General features: G+C 31.2%; 1 protein-coding gene across 7 annotated transcripts in view; it reads right to left on the bottom strand.

Moving 5' to 3' along the window:
* Positions 1-18,652, bottom strand: part of LOC127737260 (uncharacterized) — a 249,379-nt gene that overhangs the window by 124,398 nt on the left and 106,329 nt on the right. For 2 of the 7 annotated variants that reach the window (XM_052247809.1, XM_052247815.1), the window contains exon 4: positions 331-507. In XM_052247809.1, the coding sequence (XP_052103769.1) occupies positions 332-507 (176 nt within the window). In that variant the 3' untranslated portion in view covers position 331. Of the gene's footprint in view, positions 1-330; positions 508-3,475; positions 3,550-4,044; positions 4,163-16,003; positions 16,211-16,773; positions 16,851-18,652 lie in introns of those variants that run through there. The other 5 variants (XM_052247811.1, XM_052247812.1, XM_052247816.1 and 2 more) reach the window with 5 other exon arrangements.

The raw sequence follows: 18,652 nt of genomic DNA, 5'->3' as shown, positions 1-18,652 counted from the left end.
TAAATAACGGTAGTATACAAAAAGACTATCGGACGATTAAAAAGTAAATTATATTCAAGATTATTGTGCTATGATCATTTTATTCAACAATAATAAAAATGAAATTGAATAAACTGTCTACATAGTTATTACATATGTGAACATAGAACACACTTTATAGTAAAGGAAAACAAAGATGAAAAATAGTCATACACACATCACATTTTTATCAATTTTCATTCAATACGTTTTATTCATGGGAATTAATCTGCAAAATTAATACATCAAAATATTGAACTTCAAATGTCCTTGTATTTATCTTAGAATATGAAAAACAAAAACTTTAACATGTTTATATGTGATGAGATAAAGGAGGATTAAAAGGTTCATAAGAACCCGGAAGTGTCATTTCATTTTGCCTTGTGATAGGCCTACTACTACAGCTCGGTTGTTGTTTCTTTGGTACTGTTGCTTCTCTGATGGTTCTTCTCTTTGGATATATGACTCTGCTAACCTTTCCAGTTTTTGCTGGAATAAATGTAACCATAGTTATCTAAAGTGAGTTTTTCTTAAATCTTTAGACTTGTATTTTGGTTTTGATACATTAGACGATGTTAATATGAGGATGAACATTTTTTTTATAACTTTAACATTTTCAAAATGTCTCGATTTCCTTTATTCTCATTTCCAAAAAGGTTGAGTAACTTTAGCTCATAAGAGTTGAATGGATCAATTGGGAAATCCAATTCATATTATTATCAAATAAAATTTAAAGTTTGCATTTGCAGTTTATGCTCCATACACAAGGAACAATAATAACTGTAATCAAATATACTGTTAGAAATTAAGTTACATCCTATAAACAGTCTAATGGAAACTTCAGTTGTACTATTAAATTTTCAATATTCTTGCTAGATAATTATAAAACTTTATTAATTGCGAATAAAACTAATTATAGGATATACGTAAATGAGACAACAAAACATGACAAAATACCAGATAAAAATCTAAAAGTCATTATGAGGTATTCAAAAATGAATACACAATTTGCCTAGGAATCATGCAGTGGTGAAAACATGACAAACAAAAACCCGCTCAAGTTTACATTAATTTAAGTTCAAAAGGTATAATAGTGCACGAATATAACATTCTTTCCTTTTCCTGTTCTGGTATTTCAAGATATAATTTGGTTGAAATGCACTAGAAAATAACAATCAAGGGGAGCTAACCACGTTATTTGCTATCATTCTAACCAAAAGATATCTAGAAATTTCTCGAATTACCAGACACACAGAAACAAAAGACCTCCCATTTCGAACTCAGAACAAGGGTATCCTCAAAATAAACAAAATTAGAGAGGCGGGATTTTTTCCGCCATGTTTTGAAATTCTTCTATATTGCCTGATTCTTACAAAGACTGGCACTTAAGAGACTATCAAAGTCCTACAATAAAGATCAAAATTCCGTTATGACAAAAAACATTTAGATATGTATACTAAATACAACCACTGACGTTCTTAACCAGGGCACAGACTATGTGGCGTGATTAACGCAGATTCAACCTTTCCCTGTTAAATACCCGTCATTGGAGCTAAGGGTATATCAGACAGCGTACAGAAATACTGAAGGTTATTTTGGTTATGTCGTCAGTTATACGTAACTACAAAACAATATCACATTAAATTGTCTTCGTTAAATTTGTTCCTTTAAAGTAGTAAAAAGTATAAAAATACACTGTCTTGACATGCAAAACAATTAGCTTTTGCTTGATTATATCAATAATAGTTTTACACAGACAATCTGTAACCATCAATGGAAAGTAGCTACTCAAGATTTATGAAATGATGTTAAACGATAAAGAAATTCTTTATACCACTATTTATATAAGTTTTGTCACAATATTTGACACCAATATTTTGAACTCAGTCGTTGAAACGAATCAGTCTACGATATTTCCCTCAATACAAGTAATAAGTATGAATGTATTAGAAACTGAAAGCATTGTTTTCAGGATTGGAGTAAAGTACCGACAACATTGTTGCCTGTTTTGTTAGAAGTACGGATGGTTGCATCAGCTAGTTAAAAAAAAAACTCAGATCGGTTGGAATTGTAAGTGATTAAACGGAAATTATAATAAATGAAAAGATAACAAAATTTCTATTGCTGTACAGTTATCAACGCCTATGGTCTTACATCCTGTCAATACTTATATTTTGGTATTGCACAAGGTTATGCTTTTCTCAGACTCAAAATTTGTTGGATGTGTAATCACTGAAATTTTAGTCTCGGAAAACCTGATTTATTTGCAAGTTGCAATTGGCTTTGAACTAGTTTTCATTAACTACGAGTTCTCTTAGATCGTTACTTTTTGACTTTTGTCGTTTTTTTTTGTGATTCGTGTCGATTTGATCAAGCTCACTCCAACTGATTTTTACAGTTGCTTCAAATGTTTTGCTTTTACACTATTGTCCAAAGGTTACAGGAGGGTTGAGGGCACGTAAACATGTTTAACCCAATCACATTGTTAATATGTTTGTGCCAAGTCGGTTGTCTGTAATTTAGTAGTTGTCGTTGGTTGTTTGTAGTATTTAGTTTTCATGAATTGTTTTAATATTGGCGGTTGGTTTTCTCGATTAAATTTGTTGAATAGTCAAGGCATTTATAGCTTACTATACGTTAAAGGTTTTGCTCGTTGTTGAAGGCCTTATTTTGACCTTTAGTTGCTCACATCCACGTCACTTGATCTCTACTGGAATTTTGTCTCATTGGCAATATCTCTTTATGTTTATAATAATTGAATCTAATGTTTAAGGTTATAAAACGTTTAACAAGTATTTTCCAGAGATACAAAAATTTGGTCTGGAAGTTTGGTTGTACCTGTAGAAAACTTATTTCGAACGGTATAGCACAGTCTAATTTTTAAGGAGATCTTGTTTACCGATTCCGGAAATTGAAATACGATCCGGATATTTTTTCTCAGATGTATTTCAGCTTTGTATCGATCTAATGAGGTAAGCCCTTTTCAACTGATATTTATAGTTTGTTCTTATGTTGTACTGTTACATCACTGTCCCAGGTTTGGGGAGGGTTGGCGCCTTTAAACTAGTTTAACCCCGCCACATTATGTATATGCCTGTCCAAAGCCAGGAGCCTGTTATTCAGTGGTTGTCGTTTGTTGCTGTATATCATATTTGTTTTTTCGTTTATTATTTTGAACATAAACCAGGCCGTTAGTTTTCTCGTATGAATTGTATTACATTTTGTCATTTCGGGGCCTTTTATAGCTGACTATTTGGTATGAGTTTTGCTCATTGTTGAAGGCCGTACGGTGACCTATAGTTGTTAATTTCTATGTCATTTGGTCTCTTGTGGAGAGTTGTCTCATTGGCAATCATACCACATCTTCTTATTTCTATATTTAGCACGATGTGCTTTTTTGTGTTAAAATCTCAAATGTTGAATAAATATTTGAAAATATCAAGTAAGTGAGACTTACATTTTATAGTAGCTGAGATACAACATATGATTGTTACAAGGAATATACCTCCAACAATGCCACCAGCAATGACCCTAGTTAAATAACAAAATTCTAATATAGATTAACGCAGTGAACATTTATTATCAAATGTAGACATGCTAAAGTCTATCATAGTAAATACGTGTAGTTATGAAACCCGAATAAAGTATCCGAAAACGAAAATCATTAAACAATTAAAAAAGAAAACCAAACATATAAATACTTAATAAATAAATAAATAAATAAATAGTGTTTACCCTTAAAAAATCCTGCTAACACAAATACAAAAGCTGACCTAAACTTTTGATACTGCGAAATGACGTATAGCCTTGGTTGAAGACATAGTGCACTCCCTTTCGGGTCATGCGTTCTGTTTTCAACTGTGACTCTTTTTCACATATATAGTCAATTCTAAACACAACAGTATTCTAAGTATATTTTAACTACTGATGATGATGAAAACTGTTGTTTTGACTTTCATTAACAAAATCAACTAGTTTTTGTGAACAAGCAATACATATTTGTAGAAATTATTAGAGATAACTTACCCTCCTGATGATGAGGATGATGAGCTCTCATAACATCGTGAAGTACCGGTACAACTGTAGCCCCTAGGACAACACCAAGAATACCCAGTACAATGATAGTAACTACCAGGGCAAGATCCTACAATAATATAATTATAACTGTAGGACAACACCAATCATACCCAGTACAATGATAGTAACTACCAGGGCAACCTCCTACAATAATATAATTATTACTGTAAGACAACACCAATCATACCCAGTACAATAATAGTAACTACCAGGGCAACCTCCTACAATAATATAATTACTACTGTAGGACAACACCAATCATACCCAGTACAATGATAATAACCATCAGGGCAAACCTCCTACAATAATATAATTACTACTGTAGAACAACACCAATCATACCCAGTACAATAATAGTAACTACCAGGGCAACCTCCTACAATGATATAATTATTACTGTAGGACAACACCATTTATACCCAGTACAATGATAGTAACTACAAGGGCAAGATCCTACAATAGTATAAATTACACTTACGTTCTTATTGACTTCAAACGGATAAAGGATACATCACCATCTTATTGAGACCATACAAAATTTAAAAAAGTACTATTAATGACTTAATGTTGATTATAATGGTAGCGTATTTTTCAGGTCTTTCAAACGATTAAAACATAATATGGCGATCAGGTATATAGACACTTCCTTTTTTTCTTTATAGCAATTAAAACCAATTACCTCTCATTGTTATTTAATTATAATTTAATATAAATAGAAACAGTTGTTAGTTTTATTTGTCAAGAACTGGAAGGTCTACTATTTTTTTAATCATGTCTAGTCGAAAGGTAAGGAAAAGTATAAATGCTTTCCACCGGTTTTGTATTAGAGAATTTATAAGAAATAAAATTGAGAATGGAAATGGGAAATTTGTCAAAGAGGCAGCAACCCGACCAAAAAGCAGAAAACTTCGTAAGCGATAATCAACGAGCGACGTGAGTCGCAAGATGATTATCGTTTCCGAATCCACTACTTCTTATACATTCTCTAGCTTATCCTATTTCTAGCAAAACGACTGACTGTTTTACGTTTTGACAATAAATCAACGGAATTTCATAAAGATAATTTTGTATTTTGTCTTTTTATTCTATAATAGTTGGAAATGATTATATCCACACGGTTCACATCTATATTTAGACATTCGACAAGTTAACATAAGTTTAATATAACTTAAATGGGGTGTTAGCTCCCCTTTTTAACTCCAAATTTCATATTTGTTAATAAATATTTCATTTAATTATTAATCATTACAAATTATTTATATTGAATAGATTTTGGTATTTATGATTTATTTAAAAAGACTTATAATAATATACAAAATTTATCTTGTTTCGAAAATTTTAGAAATTGTAATTACAAAAATTTAGAACCTTTAAAATTTATATATACATGTATAGTATTTAGCAAAATTTATGAAGTAATCTGAGGGCTGGCTACCAATTAGCCGTACTTATCCATTGATAAAGATAAATAAAAGCGCACTAATCCAAATCTATAAGTTTAGCGCAACTGCCACAAACCTACCGTTTCATGTTGCTCCATTTCATGTTGCTTTCCAAATGAAAGAAAATTATGTGCTAAAGGTTGTATTTGAACATTTATATATTAATTTTGTTTACACTGTTTCCGTTTCATTCAGTTTAGATTATTTTAGCGTTAATTCATTTTGCATCCATCGTCAATCAGTCAATAAGCTAGTATTATATGTGGTACGCATTCCCGAATCCCAAGCAGAATTGCTCTTGCTACAGGTGTATAATTATGTTAATTTTATAAACTTTCAATCAAGCTGCTCATAGCCGTGATCGTTAAGTCGTTGTTAACGATAGTCATAACGATGATAATAACAGTACGGAGTTCAGACGTTTTTATCCGGAATGAAATTTTTTTCATCGTAATTTTTTTCTCGACCAAAATATTGTTTTAATCTTAGAGGTATTATATATTTCATTTTCTTATAATGGCGATGATTTTGTTTGTGTTTTTTTACTGTCAAAGAAGTAGTTTTACGGTCGCTTTATATTCAAATTAGAGCCCGTTCAATCAAACAAAGAAAAAATTGATTGATAGCATGATAATAAAATAAAACTAAAACCATAAGTAAGCATTTGCTATGATGAAAAAGAAAATTGAAAGTCCTTGTATGTTAAAAGTGTTATGGGCATATTGATGTTTGTTTTATCATGTTGAAAATCGACCAATGTTCAAACCTGACATCCGGAATAAACTCTTTTTATGATTTTAAAGAAAATGTTTTATTTTTTTTCTCTTGTCATTTTATATTTTGATATTGCTATATAATTATACTCAAGAACGTTCAAATGTAGAACATAATCATCTTTTAAAAAATAACACCCAAAATAATGCAAATCAAAAATATTTGAAAAGAACATGAACAAACCAAGACATAATATATATTTCATTGATTACAGGAGTTAATTGTCAATGAGACAGAAATTCAGTTTATTGACATGTATTGACAATTAAGCGCTTTACGAGTATAATTTAAACATTTATGTCAGCACTCGTGGTATAGTGGTATTATGCATAGACTGAAGACTGTAATGATTTGCATTGAAAATACCCGCGAGTTCGAACCCTTCATATGAAACACGTTTTTGAGAGGATAAAAGATCGTAAGTTGAAAATTAAAAGTTATGATATAAGTTATCTTAACTTGACAAAGTGGTCAGCGGGTTCTTAAAAAATCATCCACATTAAGAACATTAGACTGACGTCAAGAGAAATGGGTTTACGTCTGATAAACTTATAATAATAAAAAAAAAATACCTTTCAATGTTCTTTGGTGCCTAACTGATACAAAAAAAACGTAAAGCAAATTAATTCATATTCTTTATTCAATCTTTGTGGTTTGTCTCCCATATTTTAACACTAAACTTCGATTCCCATAAATAACTGACTTTTATCATACAAACTTTAATGTTGATGGCGGATCTCTGCTGATCTCTGTTTAATTTGTAAGCGACTCTTTCGACACTGGGCAATTTTGGGATAAGTGTGTTTTTTAAATACTTTCTTTTGCTAAAGACCATGTGACAATCCTTTCTACCCTTTTTGGACCTTTGTTTTTTTTATAAATGGTTGAAAATCGCTCTAGACCAAATTTAAGGTACGAGGTCGGATTCAAGGACCGAAGGTAACCGTTATACATACCGCGGAATACTTTTAAAATTATTTGATTTTGTCTCGTAATTAAATGCGTCTTTTTATTTCTCTTATTTCATGGGATAGAAAATGAAAACGGGGAATGTGTCGAAAAAGATAAAAATAACAAAAATACCGAACCTAATGGAAAATTCGAAACGGGAAGTCCCTTATAAAATGGCAAAATCAAAAGCTCAAACATATCAAACAAATGGAAAACAACTGTAATATTCCTGACTTGATAAAGGCATTCCCTTATGTAGAAAATGGTGTATTAAACCGGGTTATATAGCTAGCTAATCCTCTCACTTATGTGACTGTCGCATAAAATTCCATGATATTGACAACAATGTGAGAACAAAACATACAGACATAATTGGTAAAAATGTCAAAAATTTGGGTACGGCAGTCAAAACTGTTATAATCTTAATGACTTAAAAAAGAAACAACCATGTCAACAAAGAAAAACGAAATGGCAAATAGACAAAGCACATAAGCAAAAATGACAGACAAAATTACAAAAAAAGAGCATAATAACACAATGGCGGGATGTATAAATACTGAGACAAAAGGAATAAACAACCCAAGGCCACCAATGGATCTTCAACGCAGCTCACCCCTAAACAATAGTGGATACTAGTTCAGAGAAAATGACGCCACTCTTTACTCAGAAACATCCATTGAACCAAAATTAAAAAAAAACACAAGACTACCAAGGCTAGAGGTTCCTGAATTCGGACAGGCGGAATCATGAGGCCTATTTAAACATGTTTTGTGAGGTCTCAACCCTCCCCCTATACCTCTAGCCAATGTGGAATAAACAAACATACAACAAAACGCTCAGTAAAACTCAGTTTAAAAGAAATCTGAGTCCGATGTTAGAATAGGTAATAGAAGCAAGATGACGATGATAAACATAAATTAACAAAGGACTACTAGCAGTTACTGACATGCCATTATTTGCTTTCTGCACAAAAAAAAATCAACATTTCAGCATCATCTCTTGACTGGCAATAAGTAAATGAGAAATTTTCAATATCGGTACTCTTTTTTAATTTCTTAAAAGTTTGGCGAAGTTAATGATATTCTGTCTCTAATAAAGTACCCCCAACCAGTCGGTAGATGCTCTTTATTAAACACCCTATCTGGCCATCAGCCCCTCTATTTTGAACGATAAGTTAATATTTTCCAAATTTTTATGGATAGTGATGGATATAAAAAGAATGTTCCTTTCGTTTTTGGGGAATTTTGGACAAAACATTGGGGTAAAATATTTAAAAAGTATACAATTACAAAAAAATCTTTTGTGCTAGAATGTCAATGACAATTAACAAATAAGTTATGTTATATCATTTAGAATAGATGCCTAAATGCAAAGCATTATTTTTGTAATATTTTGGGAGTAAACTTTATTGTTAACCATCTTTTTAAAAATTTAATTTTTGTTAACAAAATTCACAAATGTTAAACATCTTTTTGTGCTTCACTTTCAAAGAAATTTGATATATAGATATAATAAACTATTCTAAATTGAGTTAAAGTGTCAAAAATTATAAAAATGTTACAAAAACTTACTTTCTGTTCAAAATTGAATCTTTTTAGAAATATCTGTTAGTGCTAGGATTTACACAAAAACTGTCATTTGGGTGTAAATGCAATTCAAAATTGTTAATAGGTATCTTTTTGAAGAAGGGAATAAATGTGGGAAACAGCAAGTTTTTGTTTAAAAAATCACCATTGGGAAATGTCTCCTTTTGCTAGAATTTCAACAAAAAATTGATATGTAGGTGTAATAAAGTTATTTCGAAGTGATTGAAGGTGTATGAAAATATATATATAATAAAACTCGGCAGAAAACTACTTTTTGTTAAAATATTACAAATTTTGAGAAATATCTTTTATGTTAGGATTTCAACATACATTGAATTTTGCTATTCCAATTTTTTTTTCATTTTCATTTTACTGTGAGAAGACAAAATAGTTATCGGTTAACCTATTTGGAAGGCCTGTTTAATTACGATATAACAAGTTTCGGTGAGATAGACAACGCGGAATCGAAATATAACGAAAGTTCGCGACCGACTATCATTTTTCAAAAAGGCGGGTTGAGTACCTTGTGTTATATTAAGGTATATATGATTTTTGTTTAGAGACAAAGTGCCTGTAGTAATGTTATATTGATTATAAATTTATTTCTACATCAAAATGGAAAAATTCACCATAGAAGTAACAGTTCTTAGTGATTGGGAAACCAGCAATAACATACTGATACAAAATGAGATCTTAAATGATATTATATACTTTGATTGAAGATTCAATATATTCAAGTTGAAGACTTAAAGAAAAAAGATAAATTAGGATCTAAAGGACAAGTTACAAATGAGAACAAACAGATCAAGGTAACTTAAAGGAACACACGTATAAATATGAAACAAGGCTTTTGATCAGAAAACATTGAAAACCTAAGGACAAGCAAACATATCTTAAACTACAGGCAAAAATAAGCGTAAAATGCATAGGAAACACTGTGTCACATGTATAACTCCATCTGACTGATGCTGTGAATTGATTTTAATCAATTATATATTGTTCTTAGGAATTTGGCTAATGATAATTCTTTTTTCATTGCATTATATCGTGTGAAGGGAGTTGTGAAAACTGGCAAGTCATGTAGTTAGTAATTACATTGTCAATTAGAAAGCTAGTTCTGACCATTCCAATTTATGTTTCTAAAAAAATAAAAAAAATTCTAACATTTTGCTTATATTAGCTGTTGTTCCATAGAACCAACTGACAATTGAAAGTGAGTTATCTCATTGTGGAGATATTGTATGAAGCTAAGATTAATATTTTAGATTATCATACCTAAGATAACTTACCTTTTACAGTACTTATCCAAAAAGAAATAACTATAGTCAGTATTACTGGTCCCGTCTTACCACTTTGTCTTGTTGACCAACTTGGCAAAAGAAAATGCCCCTTAAAGAAGTTATGTCTTTAATCCAGAACAAAACTCTATTTTCTTTCTGTTTTCGTGTCATTGAGAAAACATTTTTAATGGTATTAATTTCAAACAATAGAATAATCAGTTTGAAAATTGAAAGTGTAGTTGTCCTTGAACACGAACTTTTAACTATTTGTTAAGCATTAGACAATATAATTATGTACACTTATTATATAGGGCTAGAGGTGTTTTTATTGACCAATCTGTTAAATAGTTCTGTGATCATTTATATTCTAATTGTACTGAAAAAAAAAATCAAAAAGCGATCCTTGGTTGTATTTCTAATTCCTAATATCATACCTTTATAACCAAATAAAACAAATGATAAAAAGGACGAAGAAAATGTCCCGTTGTCACAATTTACATATACTAGAGTTCTTTAACACTCCATAGTTCGACCACGCAATGCAAACACATTGATGACAAAATTAACACAAAAGATCAATTAGCAAAATTTACATTTTTTGGACTTAACACATTAATATAACATTAAATACATACTTTAATATATATTGTAAAGTAACACGTTTAAATCATATGAAACGAGTTTCCTGTAGCAATGGGGAAGATAAAAACTTTTAAGGATGTGAATGGTGAATGCTCACACGTTAAACATTTTGTACTAGGCACAACTAAAAATAACTAGTTCATGAAAGGTATAGTTGTATAATCCCAGCTCTGTATTTTGGATAGTTGTTTGAAGGTAGCAAAAATTCTTTTAACAGTAAGCATCCAAACGTATGTTGAAGATTACCGTTTTTGGTGCCCTTCCTATTGCTCGTTAAATGGTTTTATTATAGATCAAATGAGGATGTTACCAATACGTTTCGTGGACATATACATTAACGTTTACTAAATCCATGTTACTGCACTTGATGCAAATTTCTATAGTTGACGTCTCTTTAGTGACATCCGAGACCAAAAATATCTGAAAATCTAAAACGAATTAAACACGTTAAAATGATTATAACACCGAAAAACATTGGAATAGCCAGTTGTTAATTCACTCCGGTACAACACGTTTCGTGACCCTCAAAGTGTCATACGCAATACAGATTTTTTTGATAGGCTAAAATCTGTTTTTTTGGTTTCCTCTTTTTGATATCCTGAAACCTTTAATAACGCATTATGATAAACGGTGTCCATTTTACTGCACCATATGCGCATTTTAACAATTAATGTCTCTTCAGTAATGCCCGAGGCCAGGATATTAAAACTCTTAAACTTAATATACACTTTGATGAACTGATATAGTTATGAATTTTTCTAATCGTAGAAGCCGTTGATTCATCTGTAGTCGATGTTGACGTCCTTATCACTTTGGAGAACAGTTGGCTTATTGGCAACCATACCTCATCTTATTATATTTATAAGTGGTTCAATAAATAAAAGCAACAGTAGTAAACCGCTGTTCAATAGTCAAAATTCGATTAAGCAAAAACAAATCCGGTTAACAAATTAAAACCGAGGGAAACACATCAACTATAAGAGGAAAACAACGGAACAACAGAAACACTGAACTGCAACAAAAACAAACGCCAACATACATAGAAACGGACTTTTTGATAACAACTGCCATATTCCTGACTTGGTACAGGACATTTTAAGAATAAATGGTGGGTTGAACCTGGTATAACAGACACTGGCTACATATGTCTGGTAATCTCTATTGTACAAAACAATACAATAACAGATACTGGCTACACATGTCTGGTAATCTCTATTGTACAAAACAATACAATAACAGATAATTCGATTAAGCAAAAACAAATCCGGGTAAAAAACTAAAACCGAGGGAAACACATCAACTATAAGAGGAAAACAACGGAACAACAGAAACACTGAACTACAACAAAATCAAACGCCAACATACATAGAAACGGACTATCTGATAACAACTGCCATATTCCTGACTTGATACAGGACATTTTACGAAAAAATGGTGAGTTGAACCTGGTTTTAGAGCTAGCCAAACCTCCCGCTTATATGGAAATGTAAAACAATACAGCTAAAATGACAACACTACGTGACAGTACAAACAAACACATGAACACTCAGCACAGAGAAATTCATAAATATATAATATAATAGTACATAACAACATGTAAACCGCAGAATAACAACGGACACCTCACTTGAATTTACGGCAGCACACCAGGACACCACAAACGAAATATAAACTGCGCGTCATATGAATGGATCAACATCACGTAAAAGTGACGTATTTTTTGTGACGTTTATATTATCACAGGTAAATTTCTAAAAATAAAAATAGACTGATTAATTTATAGACACGTACAAGAATATAAATTTGGATTGAGTTTGTAATGATGTTATTATATGTATTTATTAACCATGACTAGAATATTAAAATGGAATTGTGTTTGTAGTTGTGTTATTATTTGTATTTTCTAACCATGTTGGTTTTTCTTCTAAATCAAAACTGAGTATAAACAAAAAATCCTGTGCATATAGTTGTTTTAAACTTAAAATCATATAAATGAAGTAGCTGATTTTTCATCTTAACTTTTCCATACATATAGAAAACAAAAATTAAATTAAATAACTGTAATACAAGGCAAGATCATGTTAGACCAAACAGTAAACACACATAAAAACAAACAACATATAACAAAAACCACGCGTAACTCGACTATACTGACAAATAAGACATATTTGAAATGTACCAAAAATTCAGAATTCAAACTACAAACGAAATAAACAGACAACAACTCAGCACAAAATGACCCATCGGTCCAACACGTATAAGAAAGTAACAACAAAATGCCCGAAAGCGGGATTTAAACTGACAAAATCAAACGCTATCAATCATCGGAACAAGTGCAAAATACTTTTGGTACAGGCATTTTGCAGAAAAAAATGGTGGGTTAAACCTGGTTTGATAGCTAGCTGAACCTCCCACTTGAATGACAGTTGTTTACAATTCCATTATATTCACAAAATTGGGTGAGTAACCCAAATAGACATAAATAGGATAATGTGACAATAATTGGGACCCAGCAGCCAAAACTGTGTAACATACATTAGAAACATTCAACACAACTGACATAATAATTCACACAAACATACACATTAGTCATATATCAAAGACGCCGACAACAAAGGTTTAGAAGATGATACATTTGACACTGAACGACGTCAACAAATTTTTTGGTCGTTGATAGTACATACCGTGTAAAGTATACACTTTCTCGATAAAGTAAAAATTAAGTAAATATAAATACTAGAGTAAAGAAAATAGAAACACCACTGTGAAAACCCTTTGTGTCCGAATCGCACCCCAGGACCCACCTGTAGCAGGAATGCACCAAAAAGTCAAAAACATGATGGCGGGATGCATAAATACCGAGTCACGTCAAAAGTCATACATGCGATCAAAAGAAGCAGAATAGCACGAAGACAAATAACGGGAAAACTAAAGTAAAATAAAAAGATACACAACTTTATGAAGTAGACACTGGATATCTATCTAGTAGGTTTTTGAGGTAAGGGTCACGGTGGTCGTCATGTTACACCTCAGCACGAAGAATCTATTACTCAAAACCATCTTGTATTATTTATGAAGTAGACACTGGATATCTATCTAGTAGGTTTTTGAGGTAAGGGTCACGGTGGTCGTCATTTTACACCTCAGCACGAAGAATCTATTACTCAAAACCATCTTGTATTATTTATGAAATAGACACTGGATATCTATCTATTAGGTTTTTGAGGTTGGGATCACGATGGTCGTCTTTTTACACTTCAGCACCAAGAATCTATTACTCAAAACCATCTTGTATTATTTATGAAGTAGAGACTGAATATTTATCTATTAGGTCTTTCAGGTTAGGGTCACAGTGGTCGTCTTTTTACACTTCAGCACTAAGAATCTATTACTCAAAACCATCTTGTATTATTTATGAAGTAGACACTGAATATGTATCTATTAGGTCTTTCAGGTAAGGGTCACGGTGGTCGTCATTTTACCTTGCATTTTTATTTATTTCTTCATTAAGATAGAACTGTTGTAGAAAATTGTGCATCTCATATTCTACAATTTCATACAAATAATAAAAAATCAAACAGAAATCCTACCTTTTGGTTCCCGTACTGGACATTAGATACTAACGATTCCAAACTTTTTTGCCGAGGAAATTTTGACAGTTTTATACCTTGTCAAAATGAAGGATTTGAGAGTAAAGATATATGTTATTGAGGAATGACAAGTTGTAATATGAGCTATTGTTCACTAATGATACACCGCTATAAGTATTTGGTACTCTTGGTAATTTGGTTGATAAGTGATGGATGTAAAAACTCATCACACGGTATAGCATGCACACATGACGGTTGATTATAAATTTCAGAAAGCTCTGATCTATAGTACCTGACCAACACTTCATACATGACCATCATGGTATATCATAAGTTTCATACAGCATGACGCCAAATTTCAGTAAGCTATGAATTGTAGTTCCCCCAAAAAATGCTATTGTATCGACAGAGGAAAACACGGACGGATGTATACCAGTAAATCCCTCGTTTGGAGCAAGGGCATAACAATCATTTTGACAGACACCTTTGTTGTTTCTGATTAATTAATCCTTTTTGATAATACAACAGATTTGTTCTCAGATATTGAAGTTAAATTGTGTCATGTAAAATGACATTCACGATCCGATCCTAGAACTTTAACAATCAGATCGGAATACTTGACCGCCGTTTCTTAATCCGTCAGGATTATATTTTTCAATATACCAAAAGACATTCGTGGTAATCAATGTAGAACACATCTGACATCTTTTGAAAGCAAATTCTTAGTCGAAAGATTTAGTCATTAGTCTTTCTTTCTTTATTTTCTTTAATTTTGAAATATTGATAAATTTCATAATAAACTGCTTATAACACTTTAGCAGAACCTGAGATCACCCTAACTTTTTGGTGGGGTTCGTATTGCTCAGTCGTTAGTTTTCTATGTTGTGTATTGTGTACTGTTGTTTATCTTTTTCTTTTTTAGTCCTGGTGTTTTCAGTTTATTTTCGAATTATGAGTTTGAATGTCCCTTCGGTATCTTTCGCCTCTCTATTAAAGTAAGACACCTTTTGAATTGTTTTGTTTTAATCCCAGCATGACTTTGGAGGAGGTATTGATCAGATAAAACATTTTGCACTTATATATGTTTCGTGATCGTTTGGAAGTTTGGAAGTTAATTATCGGTGCTACCTACTCTAAGGTGAGAATATATAGAGATGCTAACTTTATAGTACAGGTGCTGTCATTAGTTCTAAATCTAAGGGCTTTTGTATACATTCAAAATAAACCGAAAGCATATCCACCGATAAAATGTAAAAGTTTTATTTAAGTGTTATTTTTCGTCGTTTGTCCTTTTTTTGCCATGATGCAATCGGTTTCTCCTTGACTAAGAATTTTGATTGTCCCTGGGTATCTTCCGTTTCGTTTTTATATAAATATCAAAGATCATTTCTTAAAACAAATAGCTAAATCATTTAAGATGACATAAAGGAAAAAACAAATATTACAATAGTAACGACCTAAAGTATAGGAAAATAAAACAAATAAAATGATAAAACCGTAATACAACTAAGCGCCTACCCACAAAAAAAACCCCAAAAACAACCCCTTCCCCCGAAAACCTAATGTTATTAAGTAGCATTCCCTTTAATGTACCTCTTTGAAGAATGTTTTGCATCAAAATAAAATAACAAGTTTATAAAAGATCAGATTCAAATAAAGTACGAGACAAGTACTTTTATATTTAATATGTGATGATATACATAGGTTATACAAGTTGATAATACCCGGAAGTGTTTTTTTATTCAGTAGCGGTATTTTGCTGCCATATGGGTAGCGTAATCTAGTTTGGTAGTTGTTCCTTGGCTATGATCTTTCCGCCGACTATTTTTCTCTGTGGAACTATGACTTTGCTGAAATATATATTACTGGATATTATGATTGAAAATGACATTTATTCTCATCTTGATATATATTTATACATGACTGTGCGATTTGCAAACGAGAAAATAGTAAATCATAAGAAATTGAAACGGTGAATCTTTATGCAAAGAAGCCATTACTGGAAGTCCTAACAATTTTCCAATTTGTAAATATCTTTTAAGTTCCGGTCTCTTGTTAATAAATTATCTCTGCTTTTGCACACTCTAAATCTTTTATCACCACACATTTCGACATGAAAGGTTGACTCAGTTATTTACATTTTAGCTCTCGAAAGTTTGTTTTTATGATTACTTGGCTGCCGGCGACTATTTATTATTTGCTCTTCTATGAGATGTATATATATATATATATATATCAGGTTGGGTTTATCAATATTACTTGTTGTCAAAATACATAGAAACAGTGCTTATAAAAGCCAAATACTCTTTTTGCACAAATATTTCTAACGTAACAGTATCTAATAACATGTGCTATTTTGTTTTAAACAACTACCAAGCTTTTAAAACTTTTGAAAAATGCAAACAAAACTTACATCTAACAGCCGCTGAGATACAGCTGCATACGACTGCTATTAAAACTATGCCGCCTAAATTCCCACCAGCAATGGCCCTAGTAATAACTATTATATAAATAAGAAAAAATAAAACATGGATTTGAATCAGACTTTTATATTAAATAATTGTGATATAGTTAAGAAATGACCACTGATTTATATTAAAAGTATTTATAAAAGTGATTTAATTGATGATGATGTTGATGATAATGATGCTTGTGTGTGTGTTGTTAATACTGCTGTTGATGGTGATGATGATTATTGTTCATTTGTACATTGAACGATTTTATTCAAAAAAAAGATTTCGTGTTTTCATTTTCGTCTGATGTTTAACAGTGATAAATTATGAATTAAAAAAAACAAATACGGAATAATTAGAGTTGACTTACCCTCCTGATGATGAGGTCGGGTACGTCAGGTTCTTTACACAAGCTGTATTACCAGTACATTTGTGGCCATCAGGACAACACAAATCAGAGAACTCAGAGCACTGGTAGTATTCAAAAGGATAAGACCCTTAAATGATAAAATTAGTGACTTAACACTGACATTCCAGACATAACGACTCTACTGACGATAAAAAAGAAAATAAACATTTGTAAAATAACAAAATTTCTTCATCATGACATTTGAAAATTTCTTTCGATATTCTAGGTAACTAAAGTAGTTATTCACTACAGAAATAAACAAAGTATAGATGCCCTCCAATTTGTTTGCCTCGGGTACAAAATCAAAGGAGAAGTAGAGAAAACACGTATATGTTCTTTCCAAACTTATACTTCTGATACTGCTGAATTCAAATGTATACCTGATACATTACCTTAACGTTTTAGAAAACAAATACCTATCAAGTAAAGTAATAAAAGTAAAGTAATAATAACAGGTAATTATTAGAATTAATATCTAAACCAAGATTGCATCAATTCTACAATACCAATTGATAAATGACTAAGCATAATCTCATATTGTAAATGTTTATAAATTGCATTTTGAAAAACAATGTTATGTAGCATTTAAATTGTACATACCGTTTACAATAAATATCCAAAATGAAATTGTAATTGTCAGTTTAACAAGTACCATTGTACCAATTTGTCTTGATGACCGATCAAGCAAACGAAATGTTGTTTAAAGAGTAGTACCTGTTCACAAACATTGATTTACATAAATGTAAACTGAGATGTTTCTTTTTTCATGTTATATATATGTCACCTGAATGTAATGGTAGTTATCGAAGACAATAGTTCAAAAAGCCAAAGTGCATTTATCCGTAAAATAAACAAATGATCAATTTTCTAACCGATAGACAATAAAAAATACCCTCATCTAGTGAAAAATTATTATTGTTTTTATTTATATATTTGTTTTGTCTCATTTTTCATGTAAAAAATACATACATTTTTTTGAAAAAAAAATATATAACAAATGAAAAAAAAGAGTTAAATTAAAATGACTTTGAAAAAGATCAGAAACACTTCTTTAGTCTACGAAAGCAATATTACACACTTTCGAAAAACAACAAGACCATACGATACAGTTACAGGGAAGGTAATGACGTTGCTGATGTAAAATTGTAACATATCGGGAAAAGATGTTTTTTGGACTGATTTTGCTCATTAGCTCGAAAACGAGTACATGGAGCCTCTATTGTCTTGATTATATATGAAGATTATTTATACCAATGTTTATGAAAAAATGACTCCTGTTTTTTTTTTAAATTAGAAAAATATACAGCAAAATGTTTTATAAAAATGAATTGTTTCAAAGAGTTGTTTCACAAATTCAAAGCATACTCATGTAGGGAAGATATTCCAAATGCTGTTGTTTCATTATTATTTGTGGATTTCGTGTCTACCCG

This window comes from Mytilus californianus, unplaced genomic scaffold (assembly GCF_021869535.1).
Source record: "Mytilus californianus isolate M0D057914Y unplaced genomic scaffold, xbMytCali1.0.p SCAF_4, whole genome shotgun sequence".
In the NCBI taxonomy this organism is placed as follows: Eukaryota; Metazoa; Mollusca; class Bivalvia; order Mytilida; family Mytilidae; genus Mytilus; species Mytilus californianus.
This window is presented reverse-complemented; position numbering and strand designations above follow the sequence as displayed.